The sequence below is a fragment of the Chrysochloris asiatica genome, unplaced genomic scaffold (assembly GCF_000296735.1).
Source record: "Chrysochloris asiatica unplaced genomic scaffold, ChrAsi1.0 scaffold00179, whole genome shotgun sequence".
Taxonomy (NCBI): domain Eukaryota; kingdom Metazoa; phylum Chordata; class Mammalia; order Afrosoricida; family Chrysochloridae; genus Chrysochloris; species Chrysochloris asiatica.
In genome coordinates this window covers 2,407,153-2,429,701 of record NW_006408697.1, presented here as the reverse complement: position 1 = coordinate 2,429,701, position 22,549 = coordinate 2,407,153, and the positions used below count along the sequence as shown (strand labels likewise).

At 42.8% G+C, this 22,549-nt stretch overlaps 1 protein-coding gene across 1 annotated transcript in view; it reads left to right on the top strand.

The window, feature by feature from the left end:
- ACTN2 (actinin, alpha 2) overlaps positions 1-22,549 on the top strand; it is a 104,307-nt gene that overhangs the window by 60,992 nt on the left and 20,766 nt on the right. The window contains exons 6-12 of the mRNA XM_006872001.1: positions 869-947; positions 4,351-4,432; positions 8,582-8,667; positions 10,175-10,267; positions 12,124-12,354; positions 16,070-16,217; positions 20,660-20,810. Coding sequence (XP_006872063.1) covers positions 869-947; positions 4,351-4,432; positions 8,582-8,667; positions 10,175-10,267; positions 12,124-12,354; positions 16,070-16,217; positions 20,660-20,810 — 870 coding nt within the window. The remainder of the gene's footprint in view (positions 1-868; positions 948-4,350; positions 4,433-8,581; positions 8,668-10,174; positions 10,268-12,123; positions 12,355-16,069; positions 16,218-20,659; positions 20,811-22,549) is intronic.

Below are 22,549 nucleotides of genomic sequence, written 5' to 3'. Positions count from 1 at the left end.
TGGTTAGTAGGAGCCGGCTGGGCTAGGATCTTCCACCCCTGTCAATGTAGAAACTTGCTTCACATACGACTTCTGGCTCAGGAATGTCGTCTTTGACAGTGGGTTCCTGTAAAGAATAGAACTTTTGTTTCCCGATTTCCCTGAACCTGCTGGGCTTTACCAGCAAGCTCGCAGCCCCATGTTGTCCAAGCAATGTTTAGTACTAGTGTCTAAGGAAGCAGACTGGAAATAGAAATCCCCTGCTAATTGGCTCTCTTTCCCCCAGTCCCTCAGATACCTATATGTCTTTGCCTTTGTTTTTTGTTTTATTTATAAAATAAACAACCTTTTGAAAAAAAAAAGACACAGTCATACCTGAAAGCTAATGGTGGTTTTTAAGTGTATAGCGCTGTGGATTAATGCACTGGACCACAAGGTCAGTTTGAACCACAAGGTCAGTGGTTCAAACTCACCAGCCACTCCTTGGAAACCCTACAGAGGGTCGCTATGAGTCAGACCCAACTCGATGGCACTTAACAACAACAGTAAGAACTCTCGGAAGGAAGTTTGTCCTTATGTATGTTTGGTGGGTAGATCCTGGCCCACCACGAGAACGTAGACTTGCAGGAGGGACAGGAGGGAGGTCTAGGCCTGGAGAAAGGAGCCAACAGATGTGTGCAGGACATGGGCATAGGCCCTAGGCTGGGAGGGAAGACTGGACCAAGGGAAGGAAGTCCTTGCCATGGGACACTGACTGGCACAGTAAGTCAGACAGAAGTAAGGTAGAGACTCCTTGTTCCAAATTTCAGGCAGACATGTGAGCAAGAGAAGCTTGACACTGCTTTACCTTAATTAACGTGTGTTTCTGTTCTTTTCAACGGCTGTGAAGCTGGAAAGACGGTCTTGGACTCTGCGCACTTATCCACCGGCACCGACCTGACCTCATTGACTACTCAAAGCTTAACAAGGTCATTCTGGGTGGCCAGCATGCTGGGTCTTGGCTCGGGCACCTCCACAAGTCTTCTCAGGATGAGTACATCAACATTCCACTAACTCTACAAACTCCAGAAAAAGTCACTGGGAGAATGCCTCCTCTCACCAGCTTTCCACAGAATGAGAAGTATGGATGGAGAGTCAGGAAAATGTTTGTCTCATATGGTTAGGACAAGGACAAGACCTAAAGCCAAATTAAGACATGTTTGTTGATTTGGCTTCGTTTCTTGTGAAGACTTTATACAGTGTTGCTTAAAGAATTTCCATTCCTAGACTGTAGATCTTAAAAGGAAAGTGTATCTTTGGGGTGGTGGTGAGAAAGATCCAATACTACAAGATGACTTTCTTTATTCCCCTTTACAATACTTTTTAATACTTTTCCGAAATATTTTTACTTAGAACGTTTGCTCAGAACATTTTACAGGCATATTTACTCAGAATGGGTTAACTTGATTCTTGCAGAAAGGACTCTCACTATGGATTTAAGACACGAGTTGAAGTCTTTAGAAAAGAAATCTCCCCTTTTTTCCCCACCCAGAAAATTCAGCTTGGAGAGCTTTACTTCTCCCTTTAAGCCTTAATATGCTTAAGTTTCAAACACATGTTTGAATTCTCTCTTTAAAAATATGTTTTAAATGTCCTCTGTGTCCCTTCTATGGTGGGTGAGTTTTGCTGCCTTAGAAAGAATGACCTTTAAAGGTTTAAAGCTGAAGAGTTCCTTGCCCCGAGAAAGGTTTCTATAAGTGGTCTTTACATCACATTTGTTCTGGGGGCTGGTGTGCTTAACTGGCTGCTCCCATTGCATTTCTGTGTCTGGCAGGGCCTTCGATCCTGTTGCATGCTGACCCTTACCTCTGTGCCATGAACGGTTGTTCAAAGTGTTCTGATTCTCACCAGCTCTCTCTGGGTCTGTCTCCATGACTACAGGGATTTATTTACTCTGCATTTATCTGTCTCCATGACACAAGCATTTATTTACTCTGCCTTCTCAGGATTAATATTGCAGTATAAAATGATTACTATTATATACTAGTAGCGTAGTGGTTATGAATCAGGCTGCGAACCGCAAGGTCAAAGTTCAAAACTACCAGCTGTTTTGCGGGAGAAAGATGAGGCTTTCTGTTCCCGTAAAGATTTACAGCCTCAGAAACCCTGTACAGGGTTGCTATGAGTCGGAACCGCCTCCACAGCACATAACAACAACAACATTATGTAAAATAATTGAGCAGCCAGAAATTCAGTAGCTTTCCAACACGTATTTTCTTATCCACTGAGTTACTTTTTTAAAGTGTTTCAACATATTGATAATGTATATTTTTCTCCAATCACCAGAAGTTTGATGTCATTTGCAAAATGAGGTAGATTGTACTGGCTTGATCCTATCTCTTTTCTTTTTTGACTTTTCATATTTTCCTTTCGTTTACTTTACTATGCAAGGCAGTCTTCAAAAACATTTCTGAATATCCTAATTCACCATTACAGAGGCCCTGTTAGTAGAGAAAGTGAAATGATTAATGTGGAGTAATGGGTCAGACTGTCTTGTATTAAACATGTCCTAACACAGAAGCTGCTGCCATAGTAACTAGAGCCCATTTCATCAGCAGTTTATCATGGTCAGTTATTCATTAGGAAAGGTCAGTGGATTTATGGCGATTGGCCGTCTAGGATGGGTGAGGAAATGACCGTAACCATGGCAGCATCTCTTTATTGTCCTTTTGCAGTTGTTGAGATGGGTTAGCATTGTATTCATTGCTTCTTCTATTGACACATTCGTATCTCCTATTGCATTTCTTTCTCTTTCACACGATACTACCATCCTTATATAGGGGTAGTGTTCTAACTATACATAAATATAGATATGGATGTAAATATACGTGTATGGGTGTATTATAACCATGCATACATATGCATCCAATTTGCACAATACACAGTAACCCTATAAAGCACATATTGTTATTATCCCAACTTTAGCCCTAACCCTCTGCCATTGAGTTGATTCCGAATCACAGCGACCCTGTAAAGGGTTTCCGAGGCATCTGGTGGGTTTGAACAGCCAGCCTTCCTCCAGTGCCACCAGGAAGGTTCATTCATCTGCTCAAGGTCAGAGTCAGTAACTCAGACAGGAAATACGTCAGCACAACATTTTATCTCCCTAAGTTTACAGTCTAAATGAAATAGCTTTCAAAGAAGTCTCATAATCATTACTATGTTTTTAAAGCCAAATTTTCATAAATTTAAAAAGAGAGAGAGAGGACCTCAATTATTTGGCTTTCTAGATATTTTATGAAACATCAGGTAAGATTTGCTTAATGAAATGGTGCTTTCAATCTAATGATTATATGCTTTATTAAAACAACATCTAGCTGAAACTGTTTTTGCCTGAAGAAACCATATACTCTGAGAAGCAATGAAGCTTAGTCTAGTTTCTTCCCTTAGCGCTGCGTGTTTTTAAGCCTGCACTCCTCACATTTAACAGTATTAAAACAGCTCTGCTCTTTGCAAAGCACTGTGCAAACATATCTAAATGGCTTCAATGTTAAAATTCATTAAGTGCATGAATTCATTAAATGAAACACTACCTTTCATTTGGATTTCTCTGATTTGCATACCCCATCCTGTTTTAGATTTACAAGAGTTCGTTCCTATTTAATGTAAAGTCCAAAAGTGTTCACAATGTCAAGTCCCTTAGTTATCCAATATTTCAGTTGTGCACCTCAGGTTAAATTTGATTGGTTTGTTATGTATAACTATATACATAGTGGAAGATGAGCAGAATCAACAACAAAAAAAGGTTATTCACCATTTTTACTTACAATTTTAAGATTTGGGGAATCTCTTCTAATCTTTGACATAGAAGGATCCTTTTGCTCCTTGTAGTACCTGGTAACATACATTCATTTGTGATCTAAAATCTTCATATAACATATCCTTCATGTCTCCATACCTCAGGCTTCTTAACATTTAAAAATAGTGTATTGGATTAAATAATCTCTATGATCCCCTTCAGATCTGAACGTTTTCTTTTATGATTTATTTGAGAATAATTTAAAATTCAATACTAATCGAGTTAAAGATAGGCTCTGGAGTTTTGGGGTATTCTTTCTTGTTTTTCAGTGAGAAAATATATAATAACATGCTTCCTATCCTCTGAACCTTTGTATTTGTAAACCTTTTGCTCACATTTATGGATTGCAGTGTGCATGGATTAAGCAGTTCTTAATATGACTTTTGTTGTTCCTCTAAACACTTACAATGATTGGTAAAAAGTAAGAAATGGGTGTGTGGGAGGTGGAAAGATTGCCTCCTGAAAGTGAAGTACATAAAAACATTATTAATTCTGTGAATTTTTTTTTATGTGTTGCGTTGTTTGTCATGCAGGATGACCCAGTAGGAAATATTAACCTGGCCATGGAAATTGCGGAGAAACACCTGGATATCCCTAAGATGTTGGATGCTGAAGGTGAGAGGGAAACTGTGTTTACTGACAACATAACAATGTATAGACTGCACATGGCTACACATGGAGACTTCGTAAAACTTTATAGCCAAGTTGCATGTGAAGTACAGGAGGACTTCATGTGTAATTTGTTCATAAATTAGTTTTTTGAAATCCTGTTCAAAACACAAGCCCGCAAAATGATAGTGAGAAGATTTGATAAAAAGGAAAGCTTTGACTAAACAACAGACTGCTTTTCTTAATGATTTCCAAAGAAAAAGTTTCCTGTTTTCATGTTTTCAATAGCATAATGTATTTCCCGTACCACATGTAGACAAATATAGCAGATAAACCTCCTTGTGGATTACTTAAAGACTGTTGTTGTTAAGTGCCATCGAGTCAGTTCCAACCCATAGCGACCCTGTATAGGGTTTCTGAGGAGCCACTGGTGAGCTTGAACCGTCGACTTTGCAGTTCAAACCGACTGCAGTCCAGCACATTAACCCACAGCACCAAACAAGAGTTCACTTAAAGACTACACAGGGGAAAAAATCCTTCCTTCCAGCTAGAAGTTATGGAATTGCAATACAGAATATGGAACATTCGTCTATCAGCGTACCATCCTCAATTTAATTCAACTGGATCTGAAGGATCTCTTATCTTTTTTGCAGTTTAGCATCGCTCATCCCTGTGCCTCTTGTGCCCTTTATCATGTGAGTCGTGTGTAGCACACAGCATTTAAAGCACAGATATGTTGAAAGCTTTTATTGATTTCATTTACTCATCATTCATTTGTCACTTGACAGACATTGATTGAGCACCTACTCTGACTGAGACCCTCTTTTAGGTACCTCAGGAAATAGTGAGGTGTCTTAAGGAACTGATATATCGCAGTGTGTGTTGTTCTCAGTAGCCCCTAAAAGCCCACTGCCCTGCTAGTTAGCATTACTCAGAGAAAGCACTGAATGTGCTTATAGTCAATAGTCAGTCTCCCATTCCTTCTTATTTTTGGTAATAGTTCAACTCGGACTCAAATTCTGCCTATTAATTTACCCATTGTTTCTAACACCTGTATTATTGGTGCTCACACTTGAACACTTTGTTCGAGATTCAACTTGTGGTTTCTCCAAAATTCATTAAAGGGAGAAAATTAATGAAGCCATGAAGAAACAAAATACAAAATTTCCATTTCCTCTTTGTCCATCGGTCCTCTCTAAACTAAGTTTGCGTTTCTGTGGTCTCTCCTTGGACTTATCCGTACCTTAAAGAACTCTTCAAAGTGTTCCCTCTGAAATTAACAGCCAGGATGCTAAAGAAAGGAATAAGTAGGTAACAGGAAGTAAATTCATTCGCCTTTTTATGCCTCCCAGACATCCTAAGATTAAGGATGAGTTTCCTATTCAGAAAGTCAGTTATAGTGATGAGTGGGTTCATCCTCATTTTGTCTTGTATTTCTAACCTTCTTCTCAGTTCTTAGGTATTTCCTTCATCTCTGAGTCTATATATGGGTTTTATCTGTTCTGTGCATCCTTTTACAGTTGACAGATGGGTTCACATTGTGCTCATTGCTTCTTCCATTATGACGAATTCTTATCTCCCATTGCATTGCTTTATCTTTCACGCTATATTGTCACCCTTGTATAGTAATTTCTCGTAGAAATCTACTGGCAAGGGGTTATGAACTTCACTAACTTGGGCATGGAATATGCTATCATATGATAAAGTTTCCCTAACAGTTTCCCCCAGGGATTAACCTTCTTGTCTTTGCTTAAAACTCTCAGACTTACATCACCACAATACTGTATTTAAAATGCATCTTTTGTTGTAACAGCATGTCTTCGTGTCTTCCTGTCAGGTCGTTAAACCCTTTTGGTGAACCCTTGCCTTCCTATCTGTGGTTATTCATCTTACTTTCTCTATTTCTATTGATCTCTAAAATCTAAGTGAAGATTTTCTAGTGGCCAATTCATGAACTGTCATAAAAACTGGTGAAAATCTTGCTCATCTTTACTGTCTACCATATTTCTAAAATGGTACAAAATTGTTTCCCTATCTTCCTCCACAAACCTTTTTTGAAGTGAACTCTAAGCATAGATCTGTGGCTGCAGGGTTCAAGGTGGACTCGGTGTATTTCTAGTGGTAGACAGTCCCTGGATGTGTATAGCTGTGTATTCCCAAATGCTAGCGTTCTGTGACATTGTACTGCTATAGCGGTAGAACTCTTGCCTCCATGTTGGTATCCCAGCTTTGACTCTTGGCTGTTACACGTTCTGTGCAGCCACCTGTCCGTGGAGGCTCACTTGTTGCTATAATGCTAACAGGTGGTCAGCAGAGCTTCCAGACTAAGATGGACTAGGAAGATGAAGATGACAATCTACTTCACATAGTCAGTCAATGAAAATTCTGTAGAACACAATGGAACACTGTCCGATCCACAGGCAATTGTTTCATTTGTTCATGGAGTTGTGGGCATGGGCGACTCAGGGGCAGTTGGCAGTGTTCTTCAGCATTCTCACCATGGATGGGACTCTCTTCCTAGTTCACAGCTCTTCTGGGCTAGGCATGTCCTTCTCCTTGGCAATTCCTTGATTCCCCTTGGCAGTTCTCAAAAGCACACAGGAAGTCATGACTTTGCAGATGTGACTTCTTTGATTTGAGCAAGATTTTAACAACACAGTGTATATGTGGATGGGGAAGAGTCCTTACTTTAACGTCTGTCTCTACCCTTGAGGCAACATTTAGCAGGAACTTGATGTTATAAGAGCAGCCAAGCCGTCTTTGCTCCACACAGATTTAGTACCCACTGACAGAGCCGATGAGAGAGGCATACTGACTTATACAAAAAGCTACATGCTTTTGCCGGTGCACAGAAGGTGAGGAGGTCAAAGAAGGGCCATTGCTAACCCTTCATCTTCTGTGTCATCATTTTTAAAATCGTTTTTATCTCTCCTTTGAGTAAGGAAGCCTGTCTAGTTCTGAGAAGGCAGTTGTTGTATTCTTTTGAGTCTGGTCTTCTTTGAAACTTACCTTCTATCCATGAAGAGTAAGCTGTTCATGTTTGTTTCCAGAAAAAATGCCATACTGTTACACAGCCCCATATCCTTTGTAGTAATATCCCCTCTAAACCCAAAGTCTATACATAGGTTTCTACCATAGAGAATGCAAAGTATTTGTTGAACTTCATTCTGCCCTTTGACTGAAGCACGTTTCAGAACAAGATTGAAAAGCTATAAACCAAAGTATGATGAAAGGCTGTGTGCTCACATGGTTTTCTCTCTACCTGTTTGTTATTTCAGCAACTAATAACAATGGCAGCAAAAGTCATAATAAAATACAAACAAAAACAAATAGTGTGTACAAATACCCTTCTCTTTAGATGTTTTGTCACCCCTAGCAATTTCTATCCATGGCATGGTAAGTAACTGTGGACCTCCTGGATGGTGCAAATGGTTATCATAGTCAACTGCTAACCAAAATGTGGCAGTTCAAGGCCACTCAGAGGAGCCTTAGATGAAAACCTGGCGATCTGCTGCTGAAAGACCCATTATTGAAAACCCTTCAAGCACTGTTCTACCCTGTATCCATGTTGTTGTTGAGTGCCATTGAGTCTCCTCAGACTCATAGCAACCCTGTACAGGGTTTCTGAGGAGCAGCAGGTGGGTTTGAACTACCGACACCAGGAGTCCATAGATCAACCTTCTCCAATGAATTTCATCCTCACATAGCCAGTGCAGTTTGTAGAGTAGAAGCTGGGAGGTGGGGAAGTGAGGAAGAGATGGAGACAGAGAGTTCTGCTAGTATCCCCAGCGTTTTTATGAAGTGATATGCGTCGCTCAGAGCAATCGTGCAGATGGCCCGATATAGTAAGAGACAAGAGGATGAGGTTCATACAGGTAACTAGGGGTCATAACCAGCTTCAGCATGCAACAGATGGGCCCCTTATTGATGTGTTGAATGACCAAACCTCTGAGTTTGATTATTAGAAAACACACTGCCTGCCATCACCCTGCTCACAGATCATTTAAGTCTTCCCAAGACTCCAATTCTGGGTGCAGGAGACATCGAGAAAATTGATGGATACAGACCAATGCGTTTTTCCCGTTGTTCACCCTGGTTTCTCCTCTTCATCGGTGTGTGTGTTTGTTTTCTGTGTTATTTTTTCCCTCCCTTCAGACATTGTGAACACTCCCAAACCCGATGAAAGAGCTATCATGACATACGTCTCCTGCTTCTACCATGCTTTTGCGGGAGCGGAGCAGGTATTCAACACTCGTCCATCTGGGTTGCTGTGCTGCTCCTCTGTCAGTTTTAATTGTGTGTGTGTGTGTATACCTGGATGTGTGTTTGTGCGCTTCACATCTTACCTTGGACTCTAAGTGTTTTATAATGATCTAATATGGCAAGTTCAAAACTCAATACTTAACAGCGTAAGTCTAGATCTAGCTCCTGGACTGTTTTATCCATCGTTACTTCTAAGATACTACTTTTATTCCATTATTAAATTATGGAAACCATCCATGCTCTAGGAAAAAGCAAAGACCTCTGAAATAAGCCTTTTCATTGAGCAGAGAATGGGGAATTTGCAAGGAGACATAAATGCCTTTCCAATGCCCTTCCTTCTCCCCTGCTGAGAAATTGCCTTCACTGTTCAGTGAAGACTAATCTCATTTGAACTGAAAGAAAGTGTTACCAGTTGTTAAAACTGAAAAGAGAAAAGAAAAATACACATTCCTTGAGACAAACAGCCTGGGAACATTGTACAAGAATGTCTCCGATTCTGCAGATTTGTTTTCGCCCTTTTAAGTGTCACGTAAGAGGCTGCTGATGGATTGTGGCAGGCAAAATGCATACTGTTTCTGTCATCTTCTTAAGATCATGGACAAGAATGATGATACCAGAAACTGACCCTTAGTAGACCTTGCAGGCTTTGGCTTTGGCACAGGCTGTGGTCTAGAAGCCAGGACAAGCAACTTCCTCTTCTTGATTCATCTGGCCCACCCAAGTTCCCTCTCCACAATGCAAGCAAGGGTAGAGAATTGCTTATTCCCTCCGTCACTCCTATGCAGATTAAATAAAGTCTTAATCAAACTCAGCTCTGTGGGATGATAAAAACAAAAAAAGCCAATTGTTGTCAAGTTGATTCTGATTCTTGGTGAGCCCACGTAGCACTTGAGTACTAACGAAAAGGTGAATGGTTCAGATTCACCCAGAGGTGCCTCAAAAGAAAGTTCCAGAGATGCACTTCTGAAAGAGCACAGTCAAGAAAACCCTACGGAGCAACGAACGGGGCTCTGTGCACATGGGATCGCCATGAATGAAGGCTACCATCTAAGTATTCTTTTGAGGAGAAGAGGAGATCTCACGTATAACGATGTGTTTATTCAGGGCCCAGGAATATTTGCTTGACTTCTGTTTACTAATGGCGTTCAGCACATTCTCCACCCCATGGTCATGAGATTGAATAATCAGGGTGCCCTTCAGGAACCAAAAATCTCTGTTACTAACTTGCCTGATGTTTTGTCCCCATCATTCCCTACAGTATATTCAGCCTGCCATGTAAGTCTGTGTGAAAACTGTAAAAAGGTGTGAAATGATTCATAGTATTAAACAGCCATGCCCTCAGTCTGATGACACCCTAACCCAGAATCTGCACAATTTACAGCACGCCGTCTCCCCGTTCCTGCCCGTTCTGCGCCTGTTGTGTCCAGTTCTGTGTCTGCATGCCCTGCCGACAGAGCCGTCCTGTTTACCTATTGTGTTTTACAGGCCGAGACAGCAGCTAACAGGATATGTAAGGTTCTTGCTGTGAATCAAGAGAATGAGAGGCTGATGGAAGAATATGAGAGGCTAGCAAGTGAGGTAAAATAAACTGGGGGCCTGCCATCCTAACACATTCACCCAGAGTGTGAGGACCGGATGGTGAACACGGAAAGTTTCAGTGTTTTCTTTTTAATTTAATTTTATTTTTCTTGCATTTTTTCATCTCAGATAGAGAAAACAAAAAACATAGAAAACTACACTTGACCTCAGAGACAGCTCCTCTCGTAAAAAGGCATACCTGTTACCCTAATCCTAATGGTCTTCCCAACAAGTCTAGTGCATGTTTTCAGAGGACCTTGAACCCCTTGTTTTTCTCCTGCTTCATTGGCTTCTGACATCAAATAGGGTGTGCTTCCTATTCAGAAGCATTTCCACATAGGGACCCTGGCAAAGCGGCATGCCCAGCATGTGTGAGGACATGGTTCAGCCACGTGTGTCTGGATATCTAGACAGAAGTGTGGCAATGTTAACCTTCTGGCCAAGATATCTGAATGTGTTTCTATGGCACCTTCCGGCTACATTCGTGGTTAGAACAGTACTTTTCGTATCGTTCCCCTTTCTGTCCGTTGTTGTTGTTATGTGCCTTTGAGTCGAATCAGACTCATAGCGACCCCGTACAGGGTTTCCAAGGCTGTAAATCTTTATGGGAGCAGAAAGCCTCATCTTTCTCCCGCAGAACAGCTGGTAGTTTCAAACTGCTGACCTTACGGTTTGCAGCTCTATTCGTAACCACTACACTACCAGAGCTCCTGTCCGTATAAGAGCATAAATAGCAGCCCGCCAGTCGTGCTACCCACCGCTCCTTGTTTCCTGTAACACAAGTTCCAAATGCAATTCAAGCACAGTGACACACACTCAGTTGATTCCTCTCTGACTTGATTTTGCTCCTACCTGGTCTGCACTGAGGCATTATCAGGACTCTTGTAATCTACCTTCACAAAGAGGAATTGATGTTAATCCAGTCTAATGAGATTGTGTTTATATGTTCACGCTACTGCTATAGAGAAATTCAATTTGGCCGCATTGTTTTGATACCAGTGATAAACTCAGGATTTAAGCATGATACGGATCATAAACAGACAATCCTCAATAATTATATCCTGCCTTGTCTCCTTTGATCCCTTAGTGGTTCTCCATAAATACTTAGACGATGGGTGTGCCACTATTTTATTTATTACTCTGTTTCTTATTCTAATCTGCAGTCATCTTCCAAGTGATCAGTAGTCTAAAGTATAAAAGAAAAACGTGTTATCAGTAGGTCATCTCTGAGGTCGAGGTGAGGTGGGTGCTTCATCCTTAGAAATTCACTCCCATGCTCACTGAATTTGTGAATTTCCTTAAAAGCTAGATGCTAAAATACACTTTGGCATTGAACTCGCCCCAGGCTCACGGTATATTTACTTAGCAAGTTAACTAGATTTGAGCCTATTTAAAATACAAGTACATTTTCAGTGAAACCCAATTACTTGCTGATTTTAGAACACTACATTCCCGCCATGTTAGGTATTTTGTTGATTTGGTTTTTAATTTGAGAGTTCCATCCAGCATTTGTCTGCTAATGTCTGGTCCCTGAGTTTTCCGTAAGTGTCACATTCTTGTCACCCATGACTTGTGCTGCCTTGCGGTTTTCTTACGGTGTGTGGTTTCATGGGGGTGATTACTGTTGGCTGTGGGTTGGGGGCAGAACAGGGATAAGGATGGGAATGCTGTGTCCACAGGAACTGAGCAGTTTATCTGGGCTATAATGCCCTCCTCCTAGTAAGGGGCTTGTGATCACTTCTCTACATTTAGGAAAGTCGGGGTACTCCATCACAAATTGTTAGATGCCTCTATTTTTGAATTGCGGCCGTCTATGTGATGGGGTTTCAGCAGTCTTTTTTGTGTTTTGGGGACAGCTTTTGGAATGGATTCGTCGCACGATCCCCTGGCTGGAGAACCGCACCCCCGAGAAGACCATGCAAGCCATGCAGAAGAAGCTGGAGGACTTCCGGGACTACCGCCGGAAGCACAAGCCGCCCAAGGTGCAGGAGAAATGCCAGCTGGAGATCAACTTCAACACGCTGCAGACCAAGCTGAGGATCAGCAACCGGCCAGCCTTCATGCCCTCGGAGGGCAAGATGGTGTCGGTGAGTGCCAGGGAAGGATGCCCGCGCATTCCATAAAGACTTCGGATGGGCAGATACAGAGGTGCTGATTTCTTGAATCATTGCAGTTGCATGAATACCATTTTGGACCAGTACCACTTCATTCTTGATTTTTTTTTCCTCCTTCTTAAGCATAAGCCAATCTATTGGAGTCCTGGTGAGGCACTGCGAGGTCAGTTTGAATCTCAAGGTCAGCGGTTCAAACACAACAGCCGTTCCTCAGAAACCCTACACAAGGTTGCTACTGTGAGTCAGAACCGACTCAACAGCACTTTACGACAGCAAACCAATCTGTTAAAGAAAGGTGCCGCTGAGCCAACTCTGACTTGTGTGGATCAGAGTAGAACTATGTTCCTTTGGGTTCTCAAGGACTTTTCAGAAGTAAACTGCCAGACCTTTCCTCTGAAGTGCCTCTGGATGGCCTCAAGCCCCCAGCCATTTGCACCTCCTTTTCTCCCTGTCATTATCCTGCCTGCCACTGGTACAGTGCCTCTCAAAGAGTAGGCCTTTAGTAGATGGTTTGCTTTTCTTTGCCTCCTCATGGACCTTACCTCATTTTCCCCAGTAGCTCTACCAACATCACGCCATGTGCTTTCTCTTCCCTGCCTCTGGGGTCCTTCCTAAGCACTGTATCAAGATCCTACATTTATCAGCATCATCTGGCTCTTCTCTCAAAATCATTCCAAAGTGTTTGAGAATCTGCTAAACAAAAATAGAAACCAATGACTCCATAGTTCCTTATAGCTCCTGATCCATTTCTCAGTTCCCTTTTATTGAAAAACATCTTGGAAGAGTTCTTTATGGTACCAGTTTCTAATCCCGTACCTCTCATGCATTTAGTTGTTTTTTTCAGCGTGCGGTAATCTGTTATCACTTGTATTTACCCACTCCTGACTTACCAGTAGCTTTCCATCCACCTGGCTGTTGCCTCCTTCCTAGACATCTTTCTGCTCCAGACAACTCCTGTTTTTCTTCCTACCTCACCTCAAGTTCTTGTCCATTTCTTTTGAATGCAGGTTTTGCCTCTGCGTATTGGTGACTCGTGGGCTTGGTCCTCAGCCCTCTTCTCTGTCTTTGCTTTCTCCAGGTGATCTCTGTGATTACCTTCTGTACACTGACATGTTCAACGTGCACATCACCAGCTCTGATGTCTTCCCTGAGCTCCAGCCTCCTTATAGCCACTGGAATATCTTGAAAGCATTTTACACCTTCTTGTTGTGTGCTGTGGAGTCGGTTCTGACTCATAGCGACCCTGTACAGGCTTTCCAAGGCTGTAAATCTTTACGGGAGCAGAAAGCCTCATCTTTCTCCCACGGAACAGCTCGTAGTTTCAAACTGCTGACCTTGAGGTTTGCAACCCCATTCGTAACCACTACGCTACCAGAGCTCCTTATTTTACACCTTATTGTTGTTATTGTTGTTGTTAAGTGCCGTCAAGTCAATGTCGACCCATAGCGACCCTGTACAGTGTTTCCGAGGAGTAGCTGGTGAGCTTGAACCACTGCCCTTGCATTTCAAACGGCTTTGCAGTCTGGCGCATTAACCCACAGCGCTACGCCAGGACCTTAACATAATCCCATATAGTCTTCTCACAGTTTCTTCAATCCTAGCCACATCTTCTGGAGTCCTGGCGTGGGGCTGTGGGTTAATGCGCTGGACTTCAAAGTCAGTTTGAATCTCAAGGTCGGCAGTCAAGCTCACCAGCTGCTCTTCAGAAACCCTACACAGGGTTGCTATGGGTCAGAACTGACTCGATGGCACTTACCACCACCACCAGTCACATCTTCTAAGTTGTTGAAGGTCAAATCCTTGGTCCTTCCTTTCTGTCAATTTCTTGCCTCCGGCTCCTCAGCAAGTCCTCCGTTGCTAGATTCATTCTCAACCCTGTGCCTTTGGCTCCACTGCCAGTAACCTATCTTGTGTGAATACAAACCAAACCCGGAGTCAGCACCGACTCATGTGCGTCAGATTACAAGTGGCTGCTCTTTCCAGATGGATTACCAGGCCTTTCTTGTGAGGTACCTATGGGTAGACCCCCAACCTCTATCCTTTCTGTTAACAGTGAGTGTGTTAACTATTTGCATCACCCAGGGATTCCTTACCTCTCTTTATCTCTTCAAACTAGTTCTTTGTTTTTTTGCTCTGCTTTTGCTCCCTAAAGCTCGTTCTCCACACAGCAGCCACAGTGATCCTTTAAAAATGAAAATTGGATATGTCTCTTCTCATTTCTGAACCTCCAGTGACTGCCCACAAGATTTAAAGTAAAATCCAAATTTATTATCATTTATTATTCGTTATCACTTCAGATCATCCCTACCTAGTCTGACCCTCCCCACTTCACTGACCTCCTGCCCCTCACAGCACACTGGCCTTCCTTCTCCCAACACGCCACACTTGTCCCCTCCTCAGATTTTAAACTTATTCCCTTGGCTTGAGGTCTCAGTCCTTCACACGGCTTGCCTTTTCTGACAGACAGAAAGTCGCAGCTGAAATGCAGCCGGGGGTCTTCTCTGCAACTTACCTGAGGCAGAAGAAGTCCCCCTACCCCGTTTCACTGAACCATGCTTTGTTTTTCCTTCATAGCTGAAATTAACTGACTTGTGTGCTGTCTCTTTCTCCACAGTCATGAAAGTGGGTGCCCGGGGGCTTCATGTTGTTGTTTCTTGCTGCTAAATCAGGGCCCAACTCATGGTGACCCTGTGCACATCAGAACACAATACTGTCCTATCCCATGACCAGCTGAGAATTAGACCTTTGTGGCCCATAGGATTTTCATTGACTGGATTTTGGAAGATCGCCAAGTCTTTCTTCATGTCTCTCTTGGTCTAGAAGCTTCACTGAAACCTGTTCAATATCACATGGCCCCATACACCTCCTCTGACGCGTATGGAGGTGGCTGTACTAGAGGTGCCTGGCCTGAGAATTCAGCAGCTGAGCCGCCACTGCCCCCTGGTGGACAGTATAGGTGCTGTTTACTCCATGTGCCTGACACATTCTAAATGCCCAGTAAACAGTTAACTGGTAGCTGAATGGGTGGGTGGAGAATTGATCCCCATCACTGAATAAGAGTTGAAGTTTCAACTTTTCTAGCCAGAAAATTCCAATCCTATGACTTCTTACTAATCTGGAAAAGCATCAGGTTTTATTAGCGGATGGCAGTGGTAAAATCTCACAATGATAAAACATTTGGAAGCCAAATTGTTTCATGGTTATTTCAGAGGAAAAAGAAAACCAGCCAGGAAGACTGTGAAACCCATGGTGGAGGTGGTTGTGCCACCAAGTCAGTTCTGACTTATAAACGACCCCACAGAGAGTTTCCAAGACTATTAACCTTTACAGGAGGGGAGCGCCTCATCTTTCTCCCGCGGAGCATCTAATAGATTCAAACTACTGACCTTGTGGTTAGCAACCCAGCTTGTAATATACTGTGCTAACAGGGCTCCGTCAAACACATGGTGGTGGTTCTGTGCTGTGGAGTCGGTTCCAACTCATAGCGACCCTGTATAGGGTTTCTGAGGCCGTCAATCTCTATAGAAAGAGAAAGCCTCATCTTTTCTCCCATAGAACAGCTGGTAGTTTCAAGCTTGACTTTGAGGTTAGCAGCCCTTTCAAAAAAGCACATGGTGTTGGGTATTCATTTTAAAAGTCAGAGCCGGAGTATAACGTGAGTGCTTTCATGTGTCTTTATGTTCTCCAGGACATCGCTGGGGCTTGGCAGAGGCTGGAGCAGGCTGAGAAGGGCTACGAGGAATGGCTCCTCAATGAGATTCGGAGGCTCGAGCGCCTGGAGCACCTGGCTGAGAAGTTCAGGCAGAAGGCGTCAACGCATGAGACTTGGGCATATGGTAAGTAGACTCGACTCAGATGTGGATTTCGGGAGATCAGAGTTGAGCTGTGGACAGAGGCCAGTTACTAACTTTATCCCTCACATCTTTGACCCTGCAGGTAACTGTCCTCACTTTTTTCTGCTTTGCTGTCTTACTACTAAATTTCTCCATGTGGACAGAATAGGTTTTTTCGAGTTGAGCAGACAAATATTTCTTCACAAAATGGCACCCAGACTGTGTTCTTCCTGTGTGAGGCCTGGCGTCCTTCCATCTTTCTAGACTTCTCCTATTTGTTTCAGCAAATATTTGCTTATCCTCTAAGTGTGGTGCTGTAGGATAAAGCACTGGACTACAAGGTCGATTTGAACCTCAAGGTCAATGGTTCAAGCCCATCAGCTGCTCCTCAGAAACCCTATATAGGATCATCATGAATCAAAACAATGGCACTTAACAACAAATGTGGATCATGCCGCCCTGGTCAAGATACAAGCTTCTGCAAGTAAAGCATTAAACCAAGTTCCACAAAGCTACGTAATTTCCCACTTAGACAACGTACTTGCAAAGGAAGACTGGTGTCTTAGTTCTCTAGCGTTGCTGTAACAGAAATACCACAAGTGGATGACACTAACAACAGAAATTGATTCTCTCACACTTTGCGAGGCTACCATTCTGGTTCCAGACAAGGTCCTTGTCTCTTTCATCGTCTGCAGGCCCAGTGGTCCGTGTGACCAAGCATCAGTCTTTACTGGATCGAACTGCTTCACAGGGCAGGGACCCCTACCTCTTGTTTCTTGGTGGTAGAAGGTTCCTGGTGTGGTTCTGTAGGATAAGCACTGGACTGCTAACTGTACGTTTGGCAGTTCAAACCCACCAGCTACTTCTTGGAAACCTTATCAAAGGTCACTATGCATCAGAGCTGACTTGTTGTTGTTGTCAGGTGCCATCGAGTCAGAACCGACTCATAGCGACCCCATGCACAGCAGAATGAAACAATGTTCGATCCTGGGCCAACCTCACTACCGCTGCCACACTTGAGTCCATCAATGATGCCACCTGACTGATCCATCTCGTTGGGGGTCTTCCTCTTTTTCTCTGACCCTCCACCCTACCCAGCATGACATCCTTCTCCAGCGATTGTTTCCTCTGGACAATATGTCCAAAGTAGGAGAGACAAAGCTTAGCCATCCTGGCCTCCAAGGAGCACTCTGGCTGCACTTCTTCCAAATCAGATTTATTAGTTCTTTTGGCAGTCCATGGCACTTTCAGTATTCTCCTCCAACACCACAACTCAAAGGCATCAATTCTTCTACGATCCTCCTTATTCACTGTCCAGCTTTCACATCCATATGAGGCTATTGAAAACACAATGGCCTGGGTCAGGCGCACCCTAGTCCTCAAGCTGACATCTCTGCTCTTCAACACTTTAAAAAGTTCCTGTGCAGCAGATTTGCCTAGTGCAATACGTCGTCTGATCTCTTGACTGCTGCTTCCGCGAGTGTTGATAGTTGATCCAAGAAGAATGAAGTCCTTGACAACTTCAATCTTTTCTCAGCACTTAATAACAGCAGTGGGTCCCTCTGAGCTCTGCTCACTTTCCTCTCCTTTTATATCCCAAAAGAGATTGACTGAAGATACAGCCTAGTCCTGTGGCTTGCACCTTACCTCGTTAGCGTCATAGATGTGAGGAGTTACAACACGCAGGGTAATTACACCAGATCAGAGCTGATCACATCAGATCGTATCACTGGGATAAGTGCATCATATTCCATCTCCTCCTGGAGGTGATAACTGAATCGTAACTGCTAACCCACTGAGAATCCTCCTGGCCAAGCCAAGTTGACACAAAACCTTAACCATCACCACTGCTAACTATCATTTTCTATAATCTAGCTTCCTGCTTTCACTTATTGTTGTTAAGTGCCATCAAGTCAGTTCCAACCCATAGCAAGCCTGTATAGGGTTTTTGAGGAGTGGCTGGTGAGCTTGAACCGCCAACCTTGCGGTTCAAATCGGCTTTGCAGTGCAGTGCATTAACCCACAGTGCCACACCAGGACTCCTTGCTTTTATTTAGAAATCCCCCTATTTCTTTCAGGCTGTGTTCCCATACCCATGATAATATGTTCTTAATATTCTTTGACTGTCTGCTAGACTAAATAGTGTTGTTCGTGCTGAAGTAGAAGAAAAAAATATAGTACTCCATAGTGAGGAAAGGTCAGCGAGGTTTCTCTTTGCCCTTTGGTCCCCTTTGTTATTATTATTTGACTGTTAATATTGCATAGCAAATAGTGTGGACCCTGCAGCCAGATACGGTTTGAGTCCTAGCTTTGACACTTAACTGTGTGCTTCGGACCACTCCCTAACCTCTCTGTGCCTCGCTGTCCTCTTCACAATGGGAATGACAGTCATACTTCTCTCATAGAGTTTCTACTGAAGATATAATGGCAGTATCATTAATATCACATGCAAGTAAAATATTACTAAAGATAATTCACAAACGGCTACAATCATACACTGACAGAGAACTTCCAGAGGCTCAAGCTGGATTCAGATGAGGCCATGGAATGAGGGATCTCATTGCTGATGGATGGATCTTGGCTGAAAGCAAAGACTACAAGAAAAATGTTAATCTGTGCTTCATTGACTACGCAAGGCTATTATGTGGGTCATGACAAGCTATGGACAACATTGCAAACAATGAGTATTCCGAAGCACTTCACTGTGCTCATGAGGAACCTGTACATACCACAAGAGGCAGTTGTTCAAACAGAACAAGGGAACACTGAATGGTTTAAAATTAGGAAAGGTGTGTGCCAAGGTTGTATTCGTTCACCATACTTATTCAATCTGGATGCTGTGCACATAATCTGAGAAGCTGGATTATATGAAGAAAAACGTGGCATCAGGTTTGGAGGAAGACTCATTAACAACCTGTGATATGCATTTGGTACATCGTTGCTTGCCTAAAATGAAGAGGACTTAAAAGACTTATTGATAAAGATCGAAGAGCACACAGCTTTCGGTATGGGTTGCATCTCAATGTCAAGAAAACAAAAATCCTCTCCACTGGACCTATAAGTAACCTCAAGATAAATTGAGGGAAAGATTGAAGTTGCCAAAGACTTCATTTTGCTCAGATCAACCATCAACATTCATGGAAGCAGCAGTCAGGAAATCAAGCATTAGGCAAATCTGCTGCACAAGACCTCTTTAAAGTGTTCAAGAGCAAAGATGTCAGTTTGAGGACTAAGGTGTACCTGACCCAAGCGACGGTGTTGGCAGTAGCCTCATATGCATGTGAAAGTTGGACAGTGGGTAAGGAAGATCATACAAGAATTGATGCCTTTGAGTTATGGTGTTGCAGGAGAATATTGAAAGTACTATGGAGGGCCAAAAGAGCAAAGAGATCTGTGTTAGAAGTACAGCCAGAATGTTCTTTAGAAACCAGAATGGCCAGACTCCATTCCTCATACTTAAGGCATAATATCAGAAGGGACCAGTTCCTGGAGAAGGACATCATGCTTGATAAAGTGGAGGGTCAGCGATAAAGAGGAAGATCCCCCAACTAGATGGATTGGCACAGTGGCAGCAGCAAATGGGCTCAAGCATAGCAGCTATTGTGAGGTTGGCCCAGGACCAGACAGTGTTTTGTTCTGTTGTAGATTGGATCGGTATGAGTGGGTACCAACTCGACAGCACCTAACAACAACAATAATGAATTTATGTCTATAAAATATTTACTGAGCATATCGGTGTATTATTGTAATCATTCAATATATGAGACTCTGCTTTCCAGTTCTAACTTTGTAGAATGAAAATCTGAAAGATCGCCTGCCAGAGATAAAATTTGGGTTCACCTGCTAGGTTTAAGAAATCATTATGGAGAAATAGGTGGAGGTTCAGAAAGGAAAAGTTCCAGTATTGCCGGCGGGGGCGGGGGGAAGGAGGGCAATGCAGGATGCATTTAACCACACAAAAATGTTGATTTCTGGTCAAAAGAACTGGGTCAGGGGAGAATCAATGTGGTAAGCAAACAGAAAACAGACGCTCCATCTCCATCCCAGGTAGCTTTTGTGTTGGTTACTCACTTAACTGAGCATCACACTGGAAAATCAGAAACTTTTTGCTTAGAATTATGAGGGATACAAATTCGCATTATACAAAGCACCCAACATGTTTTTCTCCCTTCATTAAATCTAGAGGACATCAGGTGTTTACTAAGACTTTGTAGACATGAGCTCTCAAACTATAAATGGAGTTTGGGCATCGTTAGTGGGAGTGACAGCCTGAATTCCAGTGAAAGGTTTGCCTGCCTCTTCGGTGCTGTGTTCTTCTTCCTTGTCTCTTGGTTCTTTGCAATTTCAATGACTTTGAGAGTTTAATGGTCACCAAGAGCTGAGCTGATAGAAGAAGAGGTGGCATGAGACCAGACTGTTGTTAATCCCTGCTGCAAACTTTCCAGGCAAAGAGCAGATCTTGCTGCAGAAGGATTATGAGTCGGCGTCCCTAACTGAGATCCGGGCTTTGTTGCGGAAACATGAGGCGTTCGAGAGCGACCTGGCAGCTCACCAGGACCGGGTGGAACAGATTGCTGCCATTGCCCAGGAGCTGAAGTATGTTCTATTTCTAAGCATGCAACTGCTGACATTTAGCTGAGACGCTCTTGCCCTTGAACCTGATCGGGTCATAGGTGCAATGTCAGGATGCCAACAAGAGTGTCCTGAGAGCACCACCTTTTGTTTAAAGAAATGAAAGGAGCTCCTGGTTGGTACAAAGAGTTACCTTGCTCTGCTGCTAACTGAAAGGTTTGCAGTTTGAGTCCCCCTCTCGCTGCCCCCAGAGTCAGAGACACTGTGGAAGAAAGGTCTGGCGGTCTACCTCTAAAAATCATCCATTGAAAACCCTATAAAAATAAAGTAATATGTTTAGAAAGAAAGAAACTGCTACGCAGCACAGGCCTACTCTGGTACATATGGAGTCACTGAGTCAGGGTCAACTTGGCATCAACTGGTTTTTCAATAAATGAATTGACTTCAGCGTTGGTTCTTTGGTTGTGGTAGGATCACTGTGTCCCGTCCCCAGTGTAGGGAGCTCATCTTCCAGAGGATGAGAAATGAGCATGCAGGAGCAGCTTGTAGATGACATGCAGCTGGACCCAGGCAGAGAGGAAGAAATGCTATCACACTGCCTATCCAATAAACAAAACAAAGCTCATGATCTAACCTATGAAGGAAAAGCAGACATGCCTCACTTTCCTTTATCATAAAATAAGTTATGCTTCAGTTTCCTCATTTTTATCTTATGGGAGGAACCAGCACAATACATCACAGAGCTCAGGCTGGCTTATAGACCAAGCAGGTAGTGAACAAGTCCCGTCTCTGTGTCTGTGTGCTGCGGCTCTCCACGAGGACCGATTACAAACCAGTAGCTGTTTAGTTAGTTCTCCCTAGAGCTGTGCGTCCTAGGATTGGCAATGGCTGATTTTTTGGAAGGCTGTCACCATGTCTTTCTTTTGAGACATCTCTGGATTGACTCAACCCTCCAGTTTTTTCCGTTTACAGCCTAGTGCATTAAAGGTTTGTACTACCCAGGAACGCTCTCTTGGAAGACAGAAGCCTTAGCATGATGCTTCTCAAGCTTTTTTGTTTCGACCCCCATGCTCCTTTTTGAGAAAGAAAAAAAAATGTCATTCTCTACTCCTGTTTAACTCTATATAATCACTGGTATACCTGCCAGATTAGAGTGTTTCATATAATGGTACCATTTCAAAATAGATCATAAAAATGCATTTCAATATAATACGTGTTTTTAAACTCCCGTAGTCCTTACTTTTCTAGAGAGCAAACTCCATCATTAACAGATATGACCTCCTTTTGGAGCACCAAACTTGTTTATGGTTTTATCCCAATAGACTCTGGTTTGTAGTCTCAATTTGTGGCCATTACAGTTTCATTTCTCGTGTTTCTTGAATGCTGACCATTTGATTTCTCATTAACAACTAGTCACAAATAAAAAAGGGAGATGAAAAGAAACTGAAGTCATTTAATTGCTTTATAATAGATCCCACAAGCAATTTGAAATGGTTTTAAGTTTTGCTATAAAATCTGAGTAACAAATTGTCTGCTATGAGTATCCCTAGTGCCTGTTTCTTCACACAGTAAAGAAATTGCTATATAGAGCAGGGATGGAGAGACTTTTCTCTGCCACAGTTTATAACATCTTTCATGGGCCATACAAAATTAGCAGCTTAAAAATTAGCCTGCTATATATTTGGTCAAACATTTAATTAACTCACTCCTAATGTGATGGCTGAAAGGAGCTCTGGTAGCGTAGTGGTTACGAATCGGGCTGC